The sequence below is a fragment of the Columba livia genome, chromosome 5 (assembly GCF_036013475.1).
Source record: "Columba livia isolate bColLiv1 breed racing homer chromosome 5, bColLiv1.pat.W.v2, whole genome shotgun sequence".
NCBI classification, from domain to species: domain Eukaryota; kingdom Metazoa; phylum Chordata; class Aves; order Columbiformes; family Columbidae; genus Columba; species Columba livia.
The window spans coordinates 40,081,379-40,102,879 of record NC_088606.1 but is presented as its reverse complement, the minus strand read 5'-3'; the positions used below and the strand labels follow the sequence as shown (position 1 = coordinate 40,102,879).

General features: G+C 38.6%; 1 protein-coding gene across 4 annotated transcripts in view; it reads right to left on the bottom strand.

The window, feature by feature from the left end:
• The window catches only part of ZNF106 (zinc finger protein 106), a 38,130-nt gene continuing 16,629 nt past the window's right edge, over positions 1-21,501 (bottom strand). The window contains exons 5-22 of one of the 4 annotated variants that reach the window (XM_065065871.1): positions 17,657-19,747; positions 16,217-16,841; positions 15,266-15,335; positions 13,536-13,690; positions 13,381-13,441; positions 12,735-13,076; positions 9,931-10,714; positions 9,526-9,581; positions 8,877-9,022; positions 8,434-8,568; positions 7,456-7,572; positions 6,440-6,631; positions 5,530-5,592; positions 4,475-4,594; positions 3,944-4,015; positions 2,376-2,447; positions 1,608-1,754; positions 1-675 (exon numbers count right to left, since the gene is read on the bottom strand). In XM_065065871.1, coding sequence (XP_064921943.1) covers positions 619-675; positions 1,608-1,754; positions 2,376-2,447; positions 3,944-4,015; positions 4,475-4,594; positions 5,530-5,592; positions 6,440-6,631; positions 7,456-7,572; positions 8,434-8,568; positions 8,877-9,022; positions 9,526-9,581; positions 9,931-10,714; positions 12,735-13,076; positions 13,381-13,441; positions 13,536-13,690; positions 15,266-15,335; positions 16,217-16,841; positions 17,657-19,747 — 5,305 coding nt within the window. In that variant the 3' untranslated portion in view covers positions 1-618. Of the gene's footprint in view, positions 676-1,607; positions 1,755-2,375; positions 2,448-3,943; positions 4,016-4,474; positions 4,595-4,978; positions 5,057-5,529; positions 5,593-6,439; positions 6,632-7,455; positions 7,573-8,433; positions 8,569-8,876; positions 9,023-9,525; positions 9,582-9,930; positions 10,715-12,734; positions 13,077-13,380; positions 13,442-13,535; positions 13,691-15,265; positions 15,336-16,216; positions 16,842-17,656; positions 19,748-21,501 lie in introns of those variants that run through there. The other 3 variants (XM_065065872.1, XM_065065873.1, XM_065065874.1) reach the window with 3 other exon arrangements.

Below are 21,501 nucleotides of genomic sequence, written 5' to 3'. Positions count from 1 at the left end.
TTAACATTAAAAAATTAATTTATTCCAGTTCTCCATAAAATTATTTTCTTTTTATGAAGAAAGTCAAAATGTACACTGGGTATTCAGGTTACACTGTTAGAATTTGTGATATTCTGGTTTGCAGAATTTTATTAAAATCAGCTAAAAAAAATGGACGCAACATAAAAACAGACATGTCTTAGACACTTACAGGCTTCCAGCTGAGTTTGCAAACACCAGCACCTATTGTAATCTAAGTTCTCAACACCCCTCTGGACTGCCTGAAGACTGTCAGACTACGCTTCTTTAAAAAACAAAACAAAACAAACCACAACAAAACACCACAGGAAAAAACAAACCACAAAAACCCCCAAGGCAGACAAGAGGAGGGAATATTCTTATCTGGCAATTAATTAAAAACTTGCAAGAATCTTCCATTTGGGCCAAGTCTTAATTGACCCGCCTTATTTCTACAGAGTGCAACACAACCTGCAGTCTCTGCAGCAAGGTATTTCAGCCCCACTCCATTTTTGCATTCCAAGTGGGAAAAAAAAGAGGAAAGACTGGAGTAAGAAACTGACGTTGTTTGGAATAATTCTGACATATTAAATTACTTCCCAATGTGGGAGGTGAAAAGCTTCATGAGTCAATTCTGCTGTCATCCTCAGCATGTCTTTCAATATGTCCTACTGCATCCTAGAAAAGAACCGGAGAAGTCAGTTAAAATAATAACAACAACAACAACAAAATTCAAAAGCTTTGCAAAAAAATTTGAAGTCTTGGTGGATAATACACATTTTTGGGCTTAAAGCCCAAAAGAATGCCAGGCTATTAAATTATATATACGAAGTGTCTCACCTACCACACAATTCAAGGCAAGTAAAACCCAGTACCCAAACACAGTGCTTAAAGAGGAATGAAGGACTCTACTTCTCTTTCTTAGTTCCCAAAGAAACCTCCTTCCATTGCATCTTTTGAAAAGCATGCAACAGAAAGGTAATTTATAATGCCATGGAGTAAAATGTGCATTTTACAGGTCAGTCTATAGGTTACAACCCTTCTTATATCCAACCCCAACCTTTTCCACACCACTTAATCCAACTGGCATCCAACTCTTATGCCTTCTTCATATTTTTTTCCCATTTGTGCTAACATTTATTCAGAAATTTATGCATTATACTTTTAAAAAAATTGTCAGCAAAACCAGTCCTGTGTGAAAAATAAACAGCATCAGCATCCAGAACAATGAAGGGGTGTAGTGATGGATAAAAATCTGTTTCAAGACTGATGTTTGTTCATCTTAAAAATATTTTTTTCCAACAAAAACATCTGGATTGTAGTCACCAGAATTTCTTCTAATATTTCAAGAATTGACCATTTCCATGTAATATTTTAGGATCAAACTGTTTTAAACTGACCATACCTCAAGCTGTCATACTTAGCTGCACTCTTCGTCTGTCACAGGTTGAACCCTATTGGCCTTGTATGACTGTAACTGTACGCAGCTAAGCCTGCTACGTCTAGAAAAATTTGACCATTTTTAAGAGAAACAGGACCAAGTCCCACAGTTGTTATTATAGTATATACTTGATACTACCAAATGCAACCACGTTAGTTCAACCACATACCTGCTTGGAACCTTTCCTAGAAGTAAAGAAAGCATCACAGTTCTTCCAACGACATTTTAGGGTCTGAAAATTTGGGTTGGTATGGTCAGTTAGCAAGTGTTGTTTCAGATGGTCCACAACTCCAAAGATCAGTGAACATCCATGCCACTGGTAGAGAAAACATGCCAGAATAAGCAAGGAAAAAAGAATTTTAGCTAATGCTTTTATTCTTGCAACTTAAAAGTATTCTACCAAGACTGGTCACATGCATTGTGCTCCTCCTATAACATTTTAATCTTATTCCACTTCCATTCTCAATGTTCCCTATTCCTTTAATTACAGCTCTACAGAGATTTTTTCCTGCCTCTAGCCAAGCTTACACCATTAGCAAGAATTGCAGGAGGAAAATAGGAACTATAACTTTACAAGATTTAAGCTTACCTGAGACAGAGTCATTGGGAATTTAATTAAACTTATTTAGCAGAATAAATCTGATTTTGTATGTCACTTGGCTGAAGTTTTTTTGTTTTAAACAGTTAAATGTCACTATCTAAAAATTACCAGGAAAAATAAAATTAAGATATAACCACTAACTTTCTCTAAAGCATAGATACAGACAGAACACCAGGAAAAGGGAACAAGTGATATATACTAACATTTAAAATGTACATAAACATTTAAAAATATTATTGAATTATAATAAAGGTCAAGCTATCCAAGACTGAGAAGTGACCACCCCAGAAAATGAGTCTAAAAACAAAGGAATGCTAAAAACATTTTGTTCATTACCCAGCAACGATAATTCTGCATCAGGTTAAGCCTCACAGCTCTGACACTGCCATCATAGCACCCAGTGTAGATCTGTAAAAGAAACATTTATGGATAAGCAAGCTAGAAATGATAGAAAAATAACACAAAGTCCAATTCTGAAGGAGGCTTCAGTGTAGAGTATACTAGGTGAACAAGAAGATACCAACATGCAAGGCTTCCAAATCTAACAAATGGGCCAAAGCAAATTCTTTTAAGGTTTGCATTCATAGTTTACAAAAACCTACTAATGAAATGTTTCCATAACTTCTAGTGCAGATTGTATCACGTGTGTAGAAGTTCAGAAAACATTAACATATAATGTAACTCTCCACTGAAGTGAAAAAAAAAATAGGCATAAATGTTAAGTTGAATATATTTCCAGGACTTAGCCACTTATATGTATATCAAAAAGGAATGGAGAGGAAGTGTGAGGAAGAACATCAGAATTTCAGAAAGAGAAGACTGATGCAGGTCCTGAAAGGTAGGTGAAATGACTACTTAAAAACCACTTTTGTTAGGCAAATGCTCTACACAAAGTTGTCTTTTGGAAAGAAAAGGATGTCGGACACTTGTAATTCCATAAAGAACACTCATTATTAAAAATTCCTCACACAATACAGAGAACTCTGCAAGCTGAAGATTTCATTTGTTATTTTTGTTCAAGTCTTTTTGTCTCTTGGAAATTCATCACTAGGATATAACAGCCAATCTGCTGTTTGTAAGACCCTACACCTTCCTTACGACTGCTACAGAAAACTATTATCTCTCACTCAACATGAAGGTTCTTATCTGGACATTTCTTTGATTTGAGAATGCCCAAACCAGACTATTGCTGGAGACAGTTCAAGCCTCAGACTGTAAAAACACAAAGCCTGAGTGCACCTCACTCATGTGAGAAGTGAAGCTTGGGCAGTATGTGTTTCAATTAGAAGGGGATCAGTTCTGTTAGACTTGATTCTTCTATTGTTACACATTGTTACTACACCTCTACAATCTGAAAGAAAGTTTGCACACAAACTCCTACACGCACAGACAAGTAAGTGCTTTTAATGACTACTTGGAGCAAGTTACTTATCCAGAAGTGCTCCCGAAACCTGTCTTTCAGGGCAGATGGATGAAGAAATCTGTGCATCTAAATCAACTGCATGCCTTTGTTTAGGTTCTGTCAAAGGTTCCTAGAGGTTTGACTGTGCGTGAAACTTTTCTCTAGTATCTGTGTGACTGTCTTAAATAAAAGCCAAACAGGAATGATGCTTGAAAAGAGAGAATATTTTACTATTACTAGACTCTTCATTGCAATCATCACTGTAAACAGAACGATTGTTTTAAGACTACAATAAGCAAGAAGGTGAATTTTCCCCAGATAATAATATTACATAAACACAAAGCTGTTATGGCAACTTGATTTTTTAGCTGACATTTCTAAGTTCTTCTGTCTTAGCCAGTCAGCAGGTTGATTTCATTATCTGAAAAAAATTAAACTGTCTTATATACGCTCATGGAAATTACAACCTTTTCTCTGAGACCAGTGAAAAGAAGGAAGTTACCATGCTCTTATGGATGGTCATACACATGATCATATCTGTGTGGCCTCCATAGACTTGCAAGCGGTCGTGCGACTTGAAAGAAACAAAACCAGGCATTAATAGCATGACAGTTAATAGCTGTTTTTCACACGCAAAAGACAACACTTCCAAGAGCGGTTTCCTGGGAAGCAGCTAAACACCCCTGGTGAATTCCAAACTTAGCAGCCATCATGAAAGCTCACTTTTGGTTACATTACTTCTGTGAGTCTTTGTCCAACTAAGCACTTGCTCTTTCAAGCAGACAAAACTAACATTTCTCCACCTTTCTGAGCTGTCATTATCTTCAGATAACCCAGGTTCTAAAAAATGTTTTAGGTTATATTCTTTAAACCCCATGTATTTTTGCTGGTAAGACAACTATATATTCCGAGTGACAGGAAATAGAAGGATGGGTCAGAGACCAGTGAGCACAAAGATGACTTCTGTTTGACTTCAAAATGATTAATTAATGCATATTAGGTAAATGCCATTAGTAACCATCTATTTTCTTACCTGTAGTTCATAAACACGAACAAATTTATCCAGACATGCTGTCACCATCACTTTCCCAAGAATGTTCACAACTGTTACTGCATGGTTATGGCCTTTATAGATGCGCACCAGCTCTCCGGTCTGTGTGAAGAAAAAGGAAAGCAAATAGGTGGGGTTTGTTTGTTTAAAACAACAAAACAATCCAGTTTTATCTAACTTACATAGGGTAGATACCTTCAACGCTCACTTCTCAAGAAATTGAAACAACCTTATTAGCCTGCCATTTCCTGTGTAGGCACTTCTAGACTGTGATCAAATACTACTTAACCTTTTCTTTGCCCGCATTAAGACAGAGACATTCCAGTACAATAGAAATGTATGCCACTATGAAAAGTGTCTACTTCTCCCCTTTCTATCACATGTTCCCACCTATCCTGCAACTAGTACTGTGCTATTAGTACAAGCAGTATTTATGTAGCCACAAGGATCAGTGAGCAAATTTAGCTAAATACACAGAAATATACAGATTTTTTTTGTCAATTAAAATTTACCTCTGCTAAGTTTCTTAATCCAACTTATTGCGTAGCTGCACCAATGCTTCTGCTAGCACAAGGAAAAGACGGTGTAAAAGAGGAAGAGAGTGGCAAAGCCTTCACAACAGTATAACAGCTTTTGAACTACTTAGTTTGGAACGCTATTTGTGTCCCTCAGTTTTTTTCTGTAATAAAGAAACTCTTCCCCCACTAGAATATCTCACATGGCTTTGCTCTGAACCCTTTCCATGTTATCAGCACATTTGTAGTAATATTTGCAAAAGCAAGATCCCCCCATAAAAAGGCATTGCATATCATATCACAAGAACAATCATGTTCGTATTTCCCAAGGTATTTTATCCTCTGCATCCTTCCTTAGTTAGCTATAATGTGTAGTCACATTAACAAAATCAGATGACTTTCTTTTCTGGAAGCTATTATGCCTCATCAGTCCGTCAAAAATTCTGGAAATACTGGCTTTATGGCACAGGAATTCACTACCTTAATAGCAAAAGTCATCCTAAATTTATATATAAGACTTACATGAATGTTGTGGGCATGGACAGACTGATCACTGGAACCACTGAATACCAGATCATTCACAACCTTACGAAAAACAAAAACAAAAACCATCAATAGTTTTATTTTTGTAAGAGATACAGAAATGGGCAAGCAAAACATTAAGACACTGCTTAGTTTAAAGTGGTACTGCAACATTTCCTAAATTTTACAGTCTTAAAGTCAATGGAGAGTATGAAAAGAAAGCACGTACTGAGTTCTTTAAGTAAGAGCTAGAAAATGTACTGTGCTATCCTAATGATGAATTTTGACACTTCACAATTGACATCAGAAGCTGTAAACTTGCAGCCCTCCAGGCTGACTCACCCTAGCACAGTCCACAGAGCAAAAAAGGCTGTGCCACTGCACCGCAATATCTAAAGTGACAAATACAATTTATGGAAGTCATGCACTATCTGTTACATGACAGTGGTCAGAGCAAAGCAGTCAGACAAGCATATGTTCCACCTTGTAATCTCAAGAGCCAGAAACTTGTACAAAAATGATAGTGATTCTTCTATTAAGAAGAATACTTCTCCAGAGTTACACCTTTTTTGGCTTCCTCTGAGATTTGTACAATGGGAATATGTGAAAACTAGCTTCATCTTTTCTCTAACTTTCCCTCTGTTGGCAAACTCACGTTTCAAGATTCCCTGAATCTTCTAACAACAAGAAATATGCCTCTCACATACACACTCCCAACAGTTTTGCTGCAAACAAGAGATACGGCAGCCATCCAGAGACAATTTTCCTACCAAATTACTCAGTTATCATTTAAAATAAATAAATCCTCTGTTTCCTACCACAATCTGCTCACTATTAGATGAGGAAGAAAGAGAAAAAATACACCTTTTTAAGCATTCTTTGTCAAAAATGTATTTTTAGAGACACTTGCCTTCATGCAGAGTATAGTCTTGCTGTGACCTTCCAGGGTCCTGAGAAGCAGGCCGTTCCGTGCATCTCGCACACTGATGGTGCAGTCGTAGGAGCCGACAACCAACAACTTGCGTGCTCCTTCCTGAGCTGTGGCCAGACAGCTTACTGCTCTGGGGCCGTGGCATTCAAAGGTATCAACCTGCTTGTTGTTCTGTTGGGGGAAGAAAAAACGGTATTTAGAATTAAAACTTTGCTGTGATGCTGACTAGACCACTGAGTCCTTTTTGTATTGTACTTATTATAGTATCTGATTTCAGTTTGGTGACATGCCATTTCAGCCATGGTAAGAGTTGCCTAACAACTTAGTTTCAAATCATGGAAATTATTCATATTGGGTTCCTATTTTCTGTCTTTTAAAAAATACTTAATTGTTTAGCAAAGATCCAGTAAATCCTCAATGAGAGGAAATACTGTTATGAGAAAAATGAAAAACAGATTAAATTTTTAAGAATAAGTCTGGGAAGTTAATGTAGCATCCCTGAAAAGAATAATCAGAAAAACATTTAAATAATAATTTTTGTTCACTTTTAAATATCATGGGAACTGCTGATTAAGCCTCTTTGCCAGAAAACCATGTCAATGAGTCTCTTCTGTAACTGCAGATGGAACAGGCAAAATCAGCAACACATTAAAGTCTGTCACGCTGCTTTGATGGGCAAGAAAGGAAGATTCACAAGTAATTAACTGTGTCAAAAAGCTCTCACGATACATGACTCATGGGCCAGGCAGAACCTTAAGGAAAACATGACAACGTAACAGCAGTTAAGAGAAAGGTAACCAGAGGGAAGGGGAGATGGGACAGCTTTGTGCACTGACAAAATAAAGGAGCAAAAGGGGCCAACAGTGACCATTTATACCAAAATACTTTAATTACAAATACACTTACTACTCAAGAGAAAGAGTGGAAAGAAACACAAAGTGGAAAGAAAGAACACTGCAACAGGCTTCCAGGTGCCAGTATTTAAACAAACCAACCTTTATGCTGAAAGTAACCACAGTGCCATTTGCAAGGCCTGCGTAAAGGATCCGCCATCTACTGTGTAAACAGAGCACTCGATCTTCCAATTTAAACTGTTCCATGCGCTCTCTGGTCTGGCAACAGAAAAAAGAATTTAAAGCTTTTCATTAACTGAAAACAATTTGTAGAAAAAAGCCTGAAGTGAATGATGATTTTCACCTACAAGCTGCATTTTTGAACCAACACAGCTGGAGAAAAACATCTGAAAGTCTAGTGTCACATGGCTCTTGGACACTGGTTTTAATCAGCTCACTCCCATCTCTGAGACTTGACTGTACGTCAGCAAACAGTTAAAACCCTAAAAGCTTTATTCTAGTCACAACCTCTAACGTATATAGAAGTTTAGACTACAGACTGTACGTATATGAAAAACACTGTTACATGCTTGAGTTAGAGGAATCCTCATGAAGTCCCCAAAAGGGAAGCGCCATGAATCATCAGCTTAAGAGTCAAAAAATCCTCTGGCAGTTTGCCCATTGAAGCAGATATTTACTTTCTACCCCATCAAGCCACAGGTTGGACAAGCCTTCTTATCATTTATCCTTAAAAGTCCAGCTTCGGGAAGTCTCAGTCTGTTCTTTCATCTGTGCTCAGAATAATAGACACCTGTTCTCTCTATAGCTGCTCTACAAAGAGAGCAGTGCCTTCCATGAGCAATGAAGTTTGAAATACAGCAAGACAAATACAATGCAATACAATATTCATGGCCAGACAACCATCCTCATCATGCTGTTCTAGCAAAAACTCTGCCAAGAAGTTAGCCAAAAGATTAGGGTTTGCTGTTTGGGGTTTTTTTCCTCCTCTTCCACTGTAATGAGGTATAAAGTGGGGCTCCTGTCCAGCTCATATAGGTTTAAAAGGCTTTTTTCATTTATACTTGCAAAGAAATACTCACATAAAAAAGCAGTACATGTTAATCAACACAATTTGAGTACCTTGATATTGTAACAGTTGATAGTGTGGTCGCTTGAGCCAGTGTAGAGTGCAGCACTCTTCCCATTGGTCTGCGTGACCAAGAGACAGTTCACTTTTGAAGTATGTCCTTCAAAGATGGCCACACACTTCCTGCTCTAGAAAGGAAAGCATAGGGTCTGTCAACATAAAGGTCCATAATGCCCCTTGAGATCTGTGCCTGACAGAGTGGGGCAGGGCGGCTAACAAAAGCAGGACACACGCAGCAATTTATCTCCCCTTGCCCCTCTCAGAGGGAAAAAAGGTTGGGGAGAAGAAGAGAGGTTTGAAGAAAGGAATAGAAAAAACAATAATTAACACTTGAAAAAGCAGTTGCTTCTTTAGCTATATAGTAAGGCTCTACAAAAACAAAATTGCAACCTTGTGACTCCAATTAATGTAATACCACACCCGCAACCTTACTTACAACTAGATTGTAGGCACAAACAGTTTTGTCTGCTGAGCAGGTATACAACAGATTCCCAAAAATCTGAATAGCATTCACTGCAGCCACATGTCCCTCAAAGTTTCCCTCTGTAGGTTCTTCATCCTCACCTGGCTCCGAAGACACTTCTGTAGGACAGAGAGATGGACTTTGATTATGTGAACACACTCAAGCAAACACACTACTGTTGTCTGTATTACCAAACAGCACAACTATTTTGTGGGCTCGATACCTGAAAGTCAAATTTCATTGTGGGTCCCAGCTGGAGCCTGTAAGTAAGTGGCAGAAGGCAATTTAAAATGCCAGAAAGACCTTTATATGATGTTAAGTTCAGAAAGATTTTTTAAATAGCAAAAGGATTGTATTTTTGTTTGTCCTACAGCTCTACGGAGGCTGTGGAGCAGAAGTGTTCATGTGGGAGGGCGTGGGGTGATGTGGAGAGGGTCAAAGCAGAAAGCATTCAATGAGAGATGACATTAGTGAGTATGCAGCACTTCCCAGTTCAGTTTTTAGTGCAGGTTTTTATCTTCACAGCAAAATTCCCCTCTGGAAGCAGTTTGATCAAGACTTAACTCAATGTCCTGCAAGATACTGTTCACAAAGTACCAGAAGAAAAACTTAAAAGATATACCTGATGAGTTCTTTGACCCTCTTAGTGACGATATGGAAGTCTGCATCTCAGCCACACTGTAACACAAAACGAGTAGTGAGACTGGACTTTGCACTTTCATTTTCAGACAAGACTATGCATTTAGTAGAAAACAGGCTGTGACAGGTAAGCTCAAAACAAGTTTTCTGTGGAGGGAAGCGTTGTTCTTATATTTGAGAAATTAGTAGGTAACAAGACACATTGATTTGTTGGACCAAAATAGCAAATTCAATTTTCATTTTCCCTCTTATTTCACTCCTCAATGAAATTAAAAGTTACTGATGTTGTAAGACTTTCTCAATAGGAAGAAAAAAAAAAAAAAAAAGAGACAACTTTTAAGAGTATTGTTTAATGCTTTTAGTTTTGAGAAATCTACAAGAGTCTCACCTTCTTTTCCCGTCATCCCTATAATTTGTGCCAAGCTCGCTGGTAGAGCTCACTTCATCATAACCAGAGCAAGATGCCTCTCGTGCTGCTTGATCCACAGAGCTGCGTGAATCCCTCTTTGACGGACTGTCTGGTTTCTCATCTCCTGACTCTGATGAACCAACGTCAACCACCTCACACTGGGGCGCTGGAACTTCCACTAGTTCCAGAGAAGCATCACTGTCATTCTCATATCTGTTTCTTGCTGTTTGAGCAGTAGCTCCATCCTTCTGTCTTGGAGGAGTAGATGTAGAAACTTTTTCTCCTTTTGAAACCCTTCCACCCTTGACTTTCCGGACAGGCTTAGAGTGAATTATATCCTGTTCTGTATCACTGTTCTCCGGCACGTGGGCTGCTCTCAGAGTTTTCTTCTTCCTTAACTTTCTCCTCCTCTTGTTCCCTTTTTCTGCTGAGACTACAGTGGTTGTCATCTGTTGCTCAGATGGTTCTGCTGACAATTTGATGGAGGGTTTCTCCATTGGCATTTCTAGAAGGACTGAATGCTTTGCAAGAGAGTTGCTACAGTGATCCAGTAAAAAGCTCTCAGTCATAGTATCATTTGCTTCTCTCTTGCTGAAAACAGACAGTGAATGAGGAGAAGGGCTCTCAGGAATTCCAGCCTTTCCCTTGTCCGCTGCAGGCTTGTGAACATCTTGGTTAGTGCGTTGGAAACAAGCTGCCAGCTCTGATAGGGACATGGTTCCAGAGACGACTGGATGCACTGGAGTTTTCTGGTTGGTCTCTTCTGAAGAAAACAGACTAGTGTTATATGCAATCTGTACAGCAATAAATATTTATGCAAAATTGCTCTTCCTACATTTTTTTATATTTAATTGTGCATGTAAAGTACATACATCTACATGTTGAAAGCTATGTACACATGCAAATCTGCTATTTCAGTCAGCTATCCAGCCTTTAAATAACAGCTGGGGAATAAAATGTTTATCTGTGTACCTAGAAGCAAAGGAATGGGGTACATAATTCAAGATGCCGGCAGACTATATGCTTTTAAAGTTCTGACAAACAACCTTTGGTGAATCCTACATTGTTGGCTTAAGATGCTACCACCCTTCACTGTGCCCTCCCGTACCAACTGTCTCCACAGCTGTAGGACTAGTATTAAGCAATGCATGCCTAGTACATCTCAGCTGCTCAGTGATGTAGTTTGAAGACCTTGTGCTTAATCCATCTGCATTAGTTATTTCTACCATGATACTTGGACCTAACTCAAGGTAGATGGGTCACGTACAACCCACTCTGTGGCATTGTACCTTCTATCCTGGGAACAGCAGCACTGCAAGCCATCAGAGTAAGCTTTTTAGTTCCTCTGCGGTGGACTAAGTGATGGGGCAAACATCTCTCCCTGTCATTTTAAGTTGATGCTAATATGAAGAAATGAATCTGGCCTCTCAACTGAGACAGACTAAGAACACAGGCAGCATCTCACAGCTGTGTTTCCCACACCCTAAAATTCCCCGGTTGCATTTGCAATAACTGCAATCCAGAACAGGATGTTTCATGTTCACTGCATTTATTGGGTGGGATCCTTCAATGAGAATGGGAAGCTGACAGAATTCTAAACACTTCCCTGCTTCTGCCTCTTAGGAACCAGCAAATTTAACCTACATTCTTAGTTATGAATCTTTATCTCAAATTATCTAAGTTAAGAGTTCAGGTAAGTGACAGTTATGGCAGACAAACAACTGTCATTAGAGTCCCCCTGCTCAACTTCACAGGCTCTCAGGAAAGTAAAGGATGAATGAGGTTTTAGTCTTCCGTTTGTATGTTCAGTCACAGTAGCAAGTTGCAGTGGAAAGTCCCAATAGCATTTAAGCCTTTGACTATAGACTACAGTACATGAGTTTTAGGGGTTTCAAACTGTCTAAATAAAGACTTAATCATTTCAGTTACAGCCACTAAGATGTCATTTTTCTGAAGCAGTAGCTTCAGAAAAATTATATGAGTAGTTCAGTTAATTCAGCAGTTTCTTCTCTAGACAAAAGTGAGCAGAGACGTTTATCAGTAGCCCTCTCCTACTCGCTCTCCTCACATCGGCAAACAGTGCCAAATATCCTTCTCACAGTAAATTGTTTATTGAGATAACAAATAAGATTGCACAAACTTTGAATGAGGTTATTAAATCTAACCAGCATTTCCAGACCAGTGGGATTTGGAGAGATGGAGAGAGGGAGAAGATGGATTGTTATTTTTAATATCCAAATTATACTCTGTGCTTATCCTGCAGGGCCCAGGAAGAACATGGAATACTCTTAATGTAGTTGGTCATATATTTTTAAAACAGATCTTCAGGCATGCATTCTTCCTTTGCAGGTAGATTTTCAGCTACCAATGCCTATTAAATTACGCAGAGTAGAAGACAAAAGACACGGGAATGTTTAAGGTTTGTTGAGCTTTTTTCATTTTTGCTTTTTTTTTTTTTTTTTAAATTAACTAAATTAATCTCAGAGGACGTAACCTGAAAATTCATGTTTTTTTCTATTTTTAAAGTAAAACTAGAAACCTGTATGTGCATGGCTACAATTTGCATGTGCTTAGCAATTTCAAAAACATGGAATCCAGTTAGATGTGTTGTAAAGAAGGTACCAGTTTCTAAGACTATTAAGTTGACAAAGTCCTACACAAGTTAATGGGAGTTCATCCCTGCACAACAGGCTGCAGGTTTGAGATCCAACTTGAATTCTCCAAGGAAAAAAATATTTTCTTAAAGCTAGTCCACTTAAAATACAAAGAGAAGCCACACATACCATCCTTCTGCTCCACCTCTTGTGCTCGTGAAGCACCTGGAGAGCTCCGGAGTAGAGAATTCACATTTTCTTCTGAGCCTTTTGGAGACACAGGTTCTCGTTTAACTTGTACTGAGGAGTCAGGAGGAGCGGTAGGTGTGATGCCAGAAGGCTGGAATGGTGATGGCATGTTTACATGCACAGAAGCTCCCAGTGGATGTACAGAAGAAGACAAAGTGTCTAAAAGGGGCAGGAAGGAGCCTGTAGGAATTATGTCAGCTGCCGTCTGAGATTTGCTATTTCTTCTCTCACTTAAGACACTGCAGGAAGGTTGCTCTGTTAGTTCAGAAGGTTCATATGTTTCTAATAGCAAAAGAGGAGAGAAAAAAAAACAGAACAAAAATGTTCCCGTTTTACAATAAAATTTAGGGGTGCTCATTTCTTGTGGACAGAGACAAGGAAGAGAAAAATCTGTAAAAACGCCACTAGATGGCACCAGCAAAGATGACAGATCACACTTGAACAGTAAAGACTTCAATATTGAAAGTCTACAATTTTATTGCAATTTTACATGAGGGAATTCAAGTTAAATCAAATTTTTACAAGATGCTGAGCTCAAACAGTGTGAGTCAGCATCCCACTGTTGTAGTTTTATGGTATTTCGTACCTTGTAGCCCCTGCAAGATCTGGATTCTCTGACTTCTCAGTGTACTCATTTCCATGGTTATCTGCAAAACAGTTGTGCTTTAAATCAGTTCTACTTAAGGCAGTTTTTCAGGCTGCTAACTTCTAGTTCAGACAGTCTCCAAAGCCCACTGTTACCTGTTGCTTTAATACAAGGAACCGTTGAACCTCAACATACGCAGCCTGCAGGGCAGCCCTAGCCTGCAGGAGACTGCTGTCCACACTGTGCAGGGACTTGCTTAACTCTTCCTCCCTCAGCGAAATAGCCAACAACTGGTCTACCTGAGAACGTTCTGAAAAAGGAACAAAACATAGAGTATAATTGTACTTGACAATATGTTAAAACATATTACACCTGACATCTCAATGAATACTACCACCTCAGAATGTAAAAATCACATAAACTAGGTCAACCATCAACAGTCGTAGAAGAAGCTGAGGAATATCTATGCACAGGAATAGTCACAGCTACATGAAAGAAGAGCAAAGTCGAGTATTCCTCTTTACAGGATCTCAACCTTTACACTAGTCACTTTATTTCCATCATAGCTTTGCCAGCACTGATTTAGTTTAGTTAAACAAAGTCACTTTCTTCCACAAAGATCTTTTGTTGAAGTACACACGTACAGAGAGTACAAATACACACTTTCCACCAATGTAATCAAAAAGGCAACTTTAAGGTAAATGATATTTAAATTATTCAGTTAATCCAGAGGCCAAGGAACGGCAGCTTAAGAGAAGAACCCAACAATAAAACATCATTTACTATCCATGATGATTTTGGGATGTGAGACTCATGTTTGCAATCTCTTGAGAAAGAGTCTCTGAGCACTGTACTCAGCAAAAGATTCCTTTCTAAAGTCCTCTGACATTACAGAGATTCTCCAACCAAATTAAGTTTCAGTCAAAGCACTGCTTAGTTTCATTCAAGTTATAGTTTCCTTTAGTAATAAGGATTACGCTGAAACAAAGTAATGGGAAAGAGTGATTTTATTAAGTCAAATGTGTTACTAGTCTCCATAATAGACACTACTCATTGATGACAGAGGCTGATAAAGAACCTCACCTTTTCAAGTAATGAAATATTAGTTCCCACAATAAGATCCATATTAATCATTCCGCATTCCAAACAATGTTCAGTATAAATAAAGAATTAAAAAAAGGTAAAGGGAACATTTGAAAGCTATCTTCAGATATCTCCCAGATGGTGATGCAATCATATAATTCCCAAAGAAAACATTATCTCTAAATTACAGATGGTTAATTTTGATATGCGGTGATGCAGATGTGTGAGGTAAGTTTGTGAAAGACCTGTCTAATGACAGAACAAGAGTTCTCTTTGGTCAGGAGCAGGAAGGAGTGAGACATTCCACATTCATTTCCATTAAGAACAGGGTAGAAAGAGTCAAAAAATAAGAAGTATTGCTGGAGATGCCACAAAGCCCAAACTATGCAGAAGACAAGTCTTCTGGTAAAACCATCCAAAATTAGAAAGGGAAAGCAGCATAGTTGAATTAGAAGGGGAGCGATGGGTGCTTCTCCCTTCAGAACTTCCATCTGAAGAGGCAGCAAACCCTTCTTCCCTAAGCAAGGGAAAGCAAAGGCCCAATCTGTGCAATCAGGAACACAAATTGTAGGCAGAAAGGAGGCACAAAGTCTTCTCTTAGAAATAACTTGTGACAAGTTAAGATGGGACTCTTTAGAGAATAATGTGTTGCAGATGTGACAGCAGTCCACCCCATGACCTTCGGTAAGAGCCCAAGAAGCACCAAAGTAACATTAAGGAATTATCATTTTAACCAAGTCAAAATACTATTAAGTATTTATAACCCCTATACCAGATGCACATATGTATGACATTGACTCACCTTTTTTACCTTTGATTTTTCTTCTCTTATTCTTTCTTTCTAGACTAGGGATTTCAGGAGAAGATCCCTCCTGCAAGTAAAATCATTTATTAACAAAAGTTACAAAAGCAACTTTGCCTAAATAGAAAAGTCAAACTTCCACTGTCTTTTCAAGCATTACTTGTACCCATGAAGAAGAATATACAAATAATTTTGCACATTCTTGTATAACTTGTCCTTCCCTCTGCCATTAAAAGAGAGAGGGAAACAAAGTGTGTGTCATGTTTTCATCTCAGCTAGGAAGACATGTTTAATAAGCCGAAGCCTTCTACTTGCTCAGATGTTTAAGACCACACTTGAGTCAGATTTTCTGCTCTGAAGGTCTGGAGGATTAAATCAGTGAGGAATTAAAATTATTGCTTTCTGCATATAACAAAACTATTTCGATCACATTTTTTTTCCTCTTTGGCTAAGTCCAAGACAGGATGGTGAAACAAATTCAGATTTAAGCACATAAAGTATGTAATTGAGTAAAAAGGCTTGTCTTTCTCTGCTCAATCATAAAACCAGGAACATATAAGGAAAACAAATTTCTACTACAATTTAGTTCCCATTTACGTTTTGAAAAACCCATATCCTTGCTACAACACCAAATACTTCCACAGAAATACTTTAATAGCTCTCAACTGCCAGTATAGCATTCCAGTTACCAAATCAAAATTAAAGAGCATTTGCCATTCCAACTAATTTAAAAAGATTAAGCTGAAGACCTGCACAAGGAAGGTAGAAATGTAAAAGATTCTTAAAGAAAATTGAGCTAAACAAGAAAATTAGTTGGAGCCTATCACTGTACAAGACAATCAAATGGAGAAAGTCCTCCTTGCAGAGATCATTCCAAGGCTGTATGGCCATTGACATTAATATGGCCATTAACATTTTTTAGCACAAAGCTGGACAAAATTGCACACTTACTCCAGTTGCTCTTCTTTTCTTTCCAATTCCTTGGCTGTCATTTTGCTCAGTACCAGATGTGCAGCTACTGTCTGTAGCTGCATCTATGCTATTAGATACTGCAAGAAGTGAAGCATTATTTGAAGCTGGACGGTTTTCTTCTGAGATTTCTAGTACGTTTTGTTTTTCAAGAAGAGGTGTTCTCTTCTCTGGGCTTTCCTGGTCTTGTTTTGTAGGACTTGTGACCTCAGAGGTGGCCAGGAGGCTGTGTCTCCTTCCACTAGCCTCAGTTCTTTCGGACATAAATGGTGACAGAGGAAGAGAAGATGTCTCCCGTTTCAAGTCAACCTCAGCATCAGCGCTTGCCTCATATCCAGATGTTATGTGATGTGAGTGGCTGGCTGAAATGATTTGCCTTTGCGCACTTTCTTTTGTTTTGGCTTGTTCACTGAAGAAGCTATAAGTAGAAGGATTTCTGTCTGCAATGACACTGCTTTCAGAAAAGCTACGTTTTCTGGCTAAGCCAGGCACTGCTAAGGAAATCCCTTCCCACTGGAATCCTTCCAGAGTAGACAGATCAGATTCTTCTTCGATTTCTAGACCCTCTTGCTCATTTTGAACAAGAGGCACCATTTCTATGCCAAACCTTTAACAAATAGAAAGAAAAATAAATAGGCATGTAAAACACCAGGTAAATCCAGAAAAAAGCTTCCCCTCTCCCCAAATTCACATTATTGCTTTAAGAGATCTGGCAACTCATTCCACTGATATTCTGTACTTTCTGCCTCATCTGGCAATGGATTATCTTTTGTGTATCACGAAATGAGATTTAGTGGCTAAGAAACGACAGCATGATTTCCAAGTCAGAATCCACGTTATTATAATTATTCCAAATCAAGTTTGTAATAAGAAAATATGACATCTTTTCAAGGCGCTTCAAAAACTTCAGGTTTAAAGAAAGTTTCAAAAATGAAGTGTTTTATAACTGCTTCCTCTAAACACAAACTGTATATAAAATTAAAAGGTTAATAAACAAAGAGGCATTTATTCTGTCTGCAGCAAGGCAAGCATTTATTGTAGTCCTGAATAAACGAAGAAAAAAGCAACTGCCACAGCATTGTTCCCATCCTGATCACATTTTTACATTCTTCCACCTGCTAGAACTTGCAAAGCAAGTATATTGCTAGTGTCCATCTTCAGATACTAAGCAATGACTATGAACTGACCAAAATATTTTCTGAACAGCAGACTACTATTACTTATTTAAGGATAGACATCCACAGCAGCAAGCAGTCATAAAAACTCAAAATTATTTGTATATGCAAAAGATCGTGGTATAGCAAGCTTCATTCTGAAGTCTTAGTTTTAGGATCCTGGAATCCATTTCAGATTTGGAGAAACAGAACCCTCTCCCCTCAACATACACACAGACAAGCATGGTTAGATCTGAAAGCTACCAACCTTGGTAAACCCTTGCCAAGCTCCTGTTTCTTCTTGGTAACCTGCTGGATGACTTGATCCCAGTTCACATTTCGTCGGGAAGCACTAAGAATCTGCCTGAGCGTGGGTTTAAGCCCTGACTCCTTCTCAGACTCACTTCTCCGATGGCCACTCACATTCCGAATGCGCCGTGCGTTATTGAGATTGGGCTCTGGAAGATGTGTCCCAACTTTGCTCTTCAGACTAATATGTCGTGTCAAGTCTCTTTGCAGAGAGGCAGGGAGGCCGAGTTTGCTTAAATCAGGAAGAAGCAGGCCTAGTGACTGGCTTCCTCCTTTTTGCAGCTCATGATCTGAAGGATTTTCAAAACCTTCCATTTCAAAGTGATCATGTGACTTGACACGCTCTTCATCCCCTTCTCCATCCTGTGAGGAGGTTTTCAAATCCACATGCAAATGGTCCTGACTGCTTGATGGAGAAACTGCAGATTCCATCTGAAATTGTATATCTTTCAGATCAGCAGAAGTAACACTTGAAGCAATCGGCTTTTCATCATCTTCCTTTTGAGAAGTGGCAGGTTTACCTTCTGTAGAGTCACAGGGTAAACAAGAACTAGCAGAACTCAAGTTTTCAACTCTTGCTTCTGACTTCTCACTTCCCATTAAATTACCATCACTCACATCTAATGAATCTAATTTGAACTTGTTCTTTGGTGATGCTTTCCCAGTTTCTTCCTTATTCAGGTCACTTGTATCCTTGCAAGATTTTAAGGGAGTATTTTGCAAGGAATGGCTGGAGTGAACATCTTTGAGGTTTTGCTCTGCTTCACTTAGCTTATTACCAGGCTCTCCAAGATTGCTACCAAGCACATCGTTGTTGTCTTGTAAGTCACCAGTACATGCACCAGGCAGCTTTGATGAATAGGAGGAGAAATGGTTTGTTTCCAAGTTCAGGGCATTCAAATGACTCTGCTCTTTGCCACTAGTTGAGGTTAACAAAAGCTTGACATTTTTTAAGAGACTGTTTGTGTCTTGCTTTGGGGAAGACAACTTGATACCTGTGATATTCAGAAGAGGGGATTTCAGTGATGGCATCCTATTACTTCTGCCATCATCTTTGTCAGGCTTTTCACCACTGGAACAGTCTTTCGTTACCTTGCAAGAATCAAGGTAATCTGGGGTTACATTAGAAGGGGAAGATGCTTCCCATTTTTTAAGTTTTGAAAGGCTAACATTGGCTTCACAAGTTTTTCCTTTCATTGTTGAATCAGTAAGAGGCATAAACACAGACTCTACTTTATCTGGAGTTTTAGGAACATTATCATCAGACCGTGGTTGCTGCTCTGCAGCTTTCTGAGATGGGTAGGGACTCCAGCGATAAGTTTTATCTCTGGAAGGACTGCCGCTTTTCCCACTGGCTCTTGAAGTTTTGCTTTCTGGTTGCTTCGACATACCAAAATCCAATGCCCCCTCAGAAGGAAGTTTATCACTAGTAAAATCAAGCAAGTCCCTCCTTTTTTTTCGATCTCTGTATGGCAGAACATTGTCTTTCTCCTGCCGCTGCCACGTATATCTTTCCTTATTATATTTAATTGGCTCTAATGAATATGTATCGCCAGAGCTCCCAAAATTCCAGCCATTTGTACCATGAGGACTAGATTTCCAGTTTCCTCCATAACTCTTGGAATTCCAGCTAGAAAAATTAACCGTTCCTTCAGAGAGCCAAGTAGGATTTCTCTCCCTGGCACTGTGATGCCAATTTGATGTTCCTCCTCCCCGCCCACCTGGACGCCAAACAGTTCCAGAATTCCCATAGTTATGCCGATTTGAAGGGCCTCCTGAAACACTTTGGTGCCACCCAGAGCGTCCCCTTGGGACACCTGTGTGTCTGTTCATATTAAGATTCCTCTGAGAGTGTGAAAATTTGCCTTGTCTAGGATTAATATAATCATCCTTTTCCCACTTCCAGTCCCTTTGTGATGCATTATGATGATGCCACGATGACTGATCATAAGCTTCTCTTTCTTTGTAAGTACTTCTTTCTTCTCGCCTTCTCTGTGATCTCCTATCATCACATTCTAATTCTTGGTTTGCACAGCTTTGTTCAGCTTGCCTACAAAACAATTGAGAAAAACCCAAATTCTGATGCCATTCCCCTGAAGTCAAACACCATGCAAGCCTCATAAAAAAACTTTTTTTTTAATAAAAAGAAACAGACCATTCAAGCTTCTGTACTGTTTGGCATTCAAAACTAACATTGTGCCTTTACTGAAATACGATATTTCAAAATTGCTCTTACAAAAGCAACTGATTTAGTGCAGATGTAGTTCAACAGGCTAATTCTTATGTGTTTCTGTTTAACTCAGTAAAGAATATTTCTTTCTATTTACTAGTAATTGAACTAATAATCAAATAAAAAGGAAGCTTCTTTCTGTTATATAATCTCTGTAATTTGGGTAATCTTGATAAACAAAAGTCCATTTGCAGGAAGAGAATTATTTTTTCTGAAGACTATTCTGTTGGCGTTAGATGGTGTAACTACAGCAAATTGATACAAAACAGAAGAAAAGCTAGGCTGAGAAAAGCAGTTATTCTACTTACTGGAGAAAACAATTGAGATCATGTCTCAGTGTATAAAGCTTCACTTAAAACACAGATGCAAAACATCCACAGAAGTTGTACCTCAGATACAAAAATATTTTTTCTTGTTTTAACCAAAGGACTCGAACAGTCCACAGCATGCAATGCTCAGTCTGTATGAGCCTTTCAGAAGCACTATCTACTGCCCTTTGGATAGCGCTTGTGCTTGGCAGCTTACTATGAACACGTGGTAAATTATCACATGGACGTTTAAAGATAAATGCTACCTTAACATCGACAGCTATTCACAGGGTCAGCAGTCTAAATGTTCTAAGTATTTATTCTACCAAATGAGGAGATTTTATTAAAAGGTTTTCCAAAAGCCAAGTATAGAAATGCTTCTTTCTGACATTATAGGAACACATTCATTCTAGATCCCTGGGCAAGTAAGACAGGAAACTTTCACACTACTGCTCAAAAAATACTGATTTGAGTAAACTCGAAGTTCATATTGTACCATATGTGTTTTTAACACATTCCAGTTGTGCTAAAAGATGCACAAATAATTACTCACTAATGGGAAATGGCCTACTGCATAAGATAAAGTGAGCTCTAAGACAATAATTCAAAGAAACGATGTCTAAATGATACTGTAAGTTCTAGGAGCTGACTCAACTAGATTATGATCTAATGGAAACAACTTTGCTGTACTAGTAACTTAGTCTGTGTACTTTCTTTCCCCCCCCCCTCAAACTGGCATCCAGAAGAGCAATTTTCTAAGATTTTAGTTGCCGCAGAATACCACCCTACTGACAGCATTACTTATTTACCATAAACCAGGACACTGTTGCTACCTACATTGACCAATACAAAAACATGACCATTGTGTAGTACAGGGACACCCTAGTGTGACAGAATAGTGTCAAAACCAAATCATCTCCACAGATTTGTGCACTTGGAGACACTAATTGAAACTTCTAGCCACAGGAAGAAAGAGTGTCTTTCAAAAACCTTTTGCCTCTTCAATACCATCACCACACCATAAATCTATCCAAACAATACATTCACAACTGGAACATCATATCAGCAACACACAACTGCAGAGTCACATGGAAAATAAAGGGCAATACTTACTACTCTCTGCATAATTCTATTTTATAGCAAGCCACTAAAATTGTGTTTGGCTAATGGTAAGCAGCAAGATAAAACGGGTAAGAAATTTCAGTCAAGGATTATGAGATTAGAGCACAACATCGAGAGAACAATCCAATTCATTTTTAAAACAGA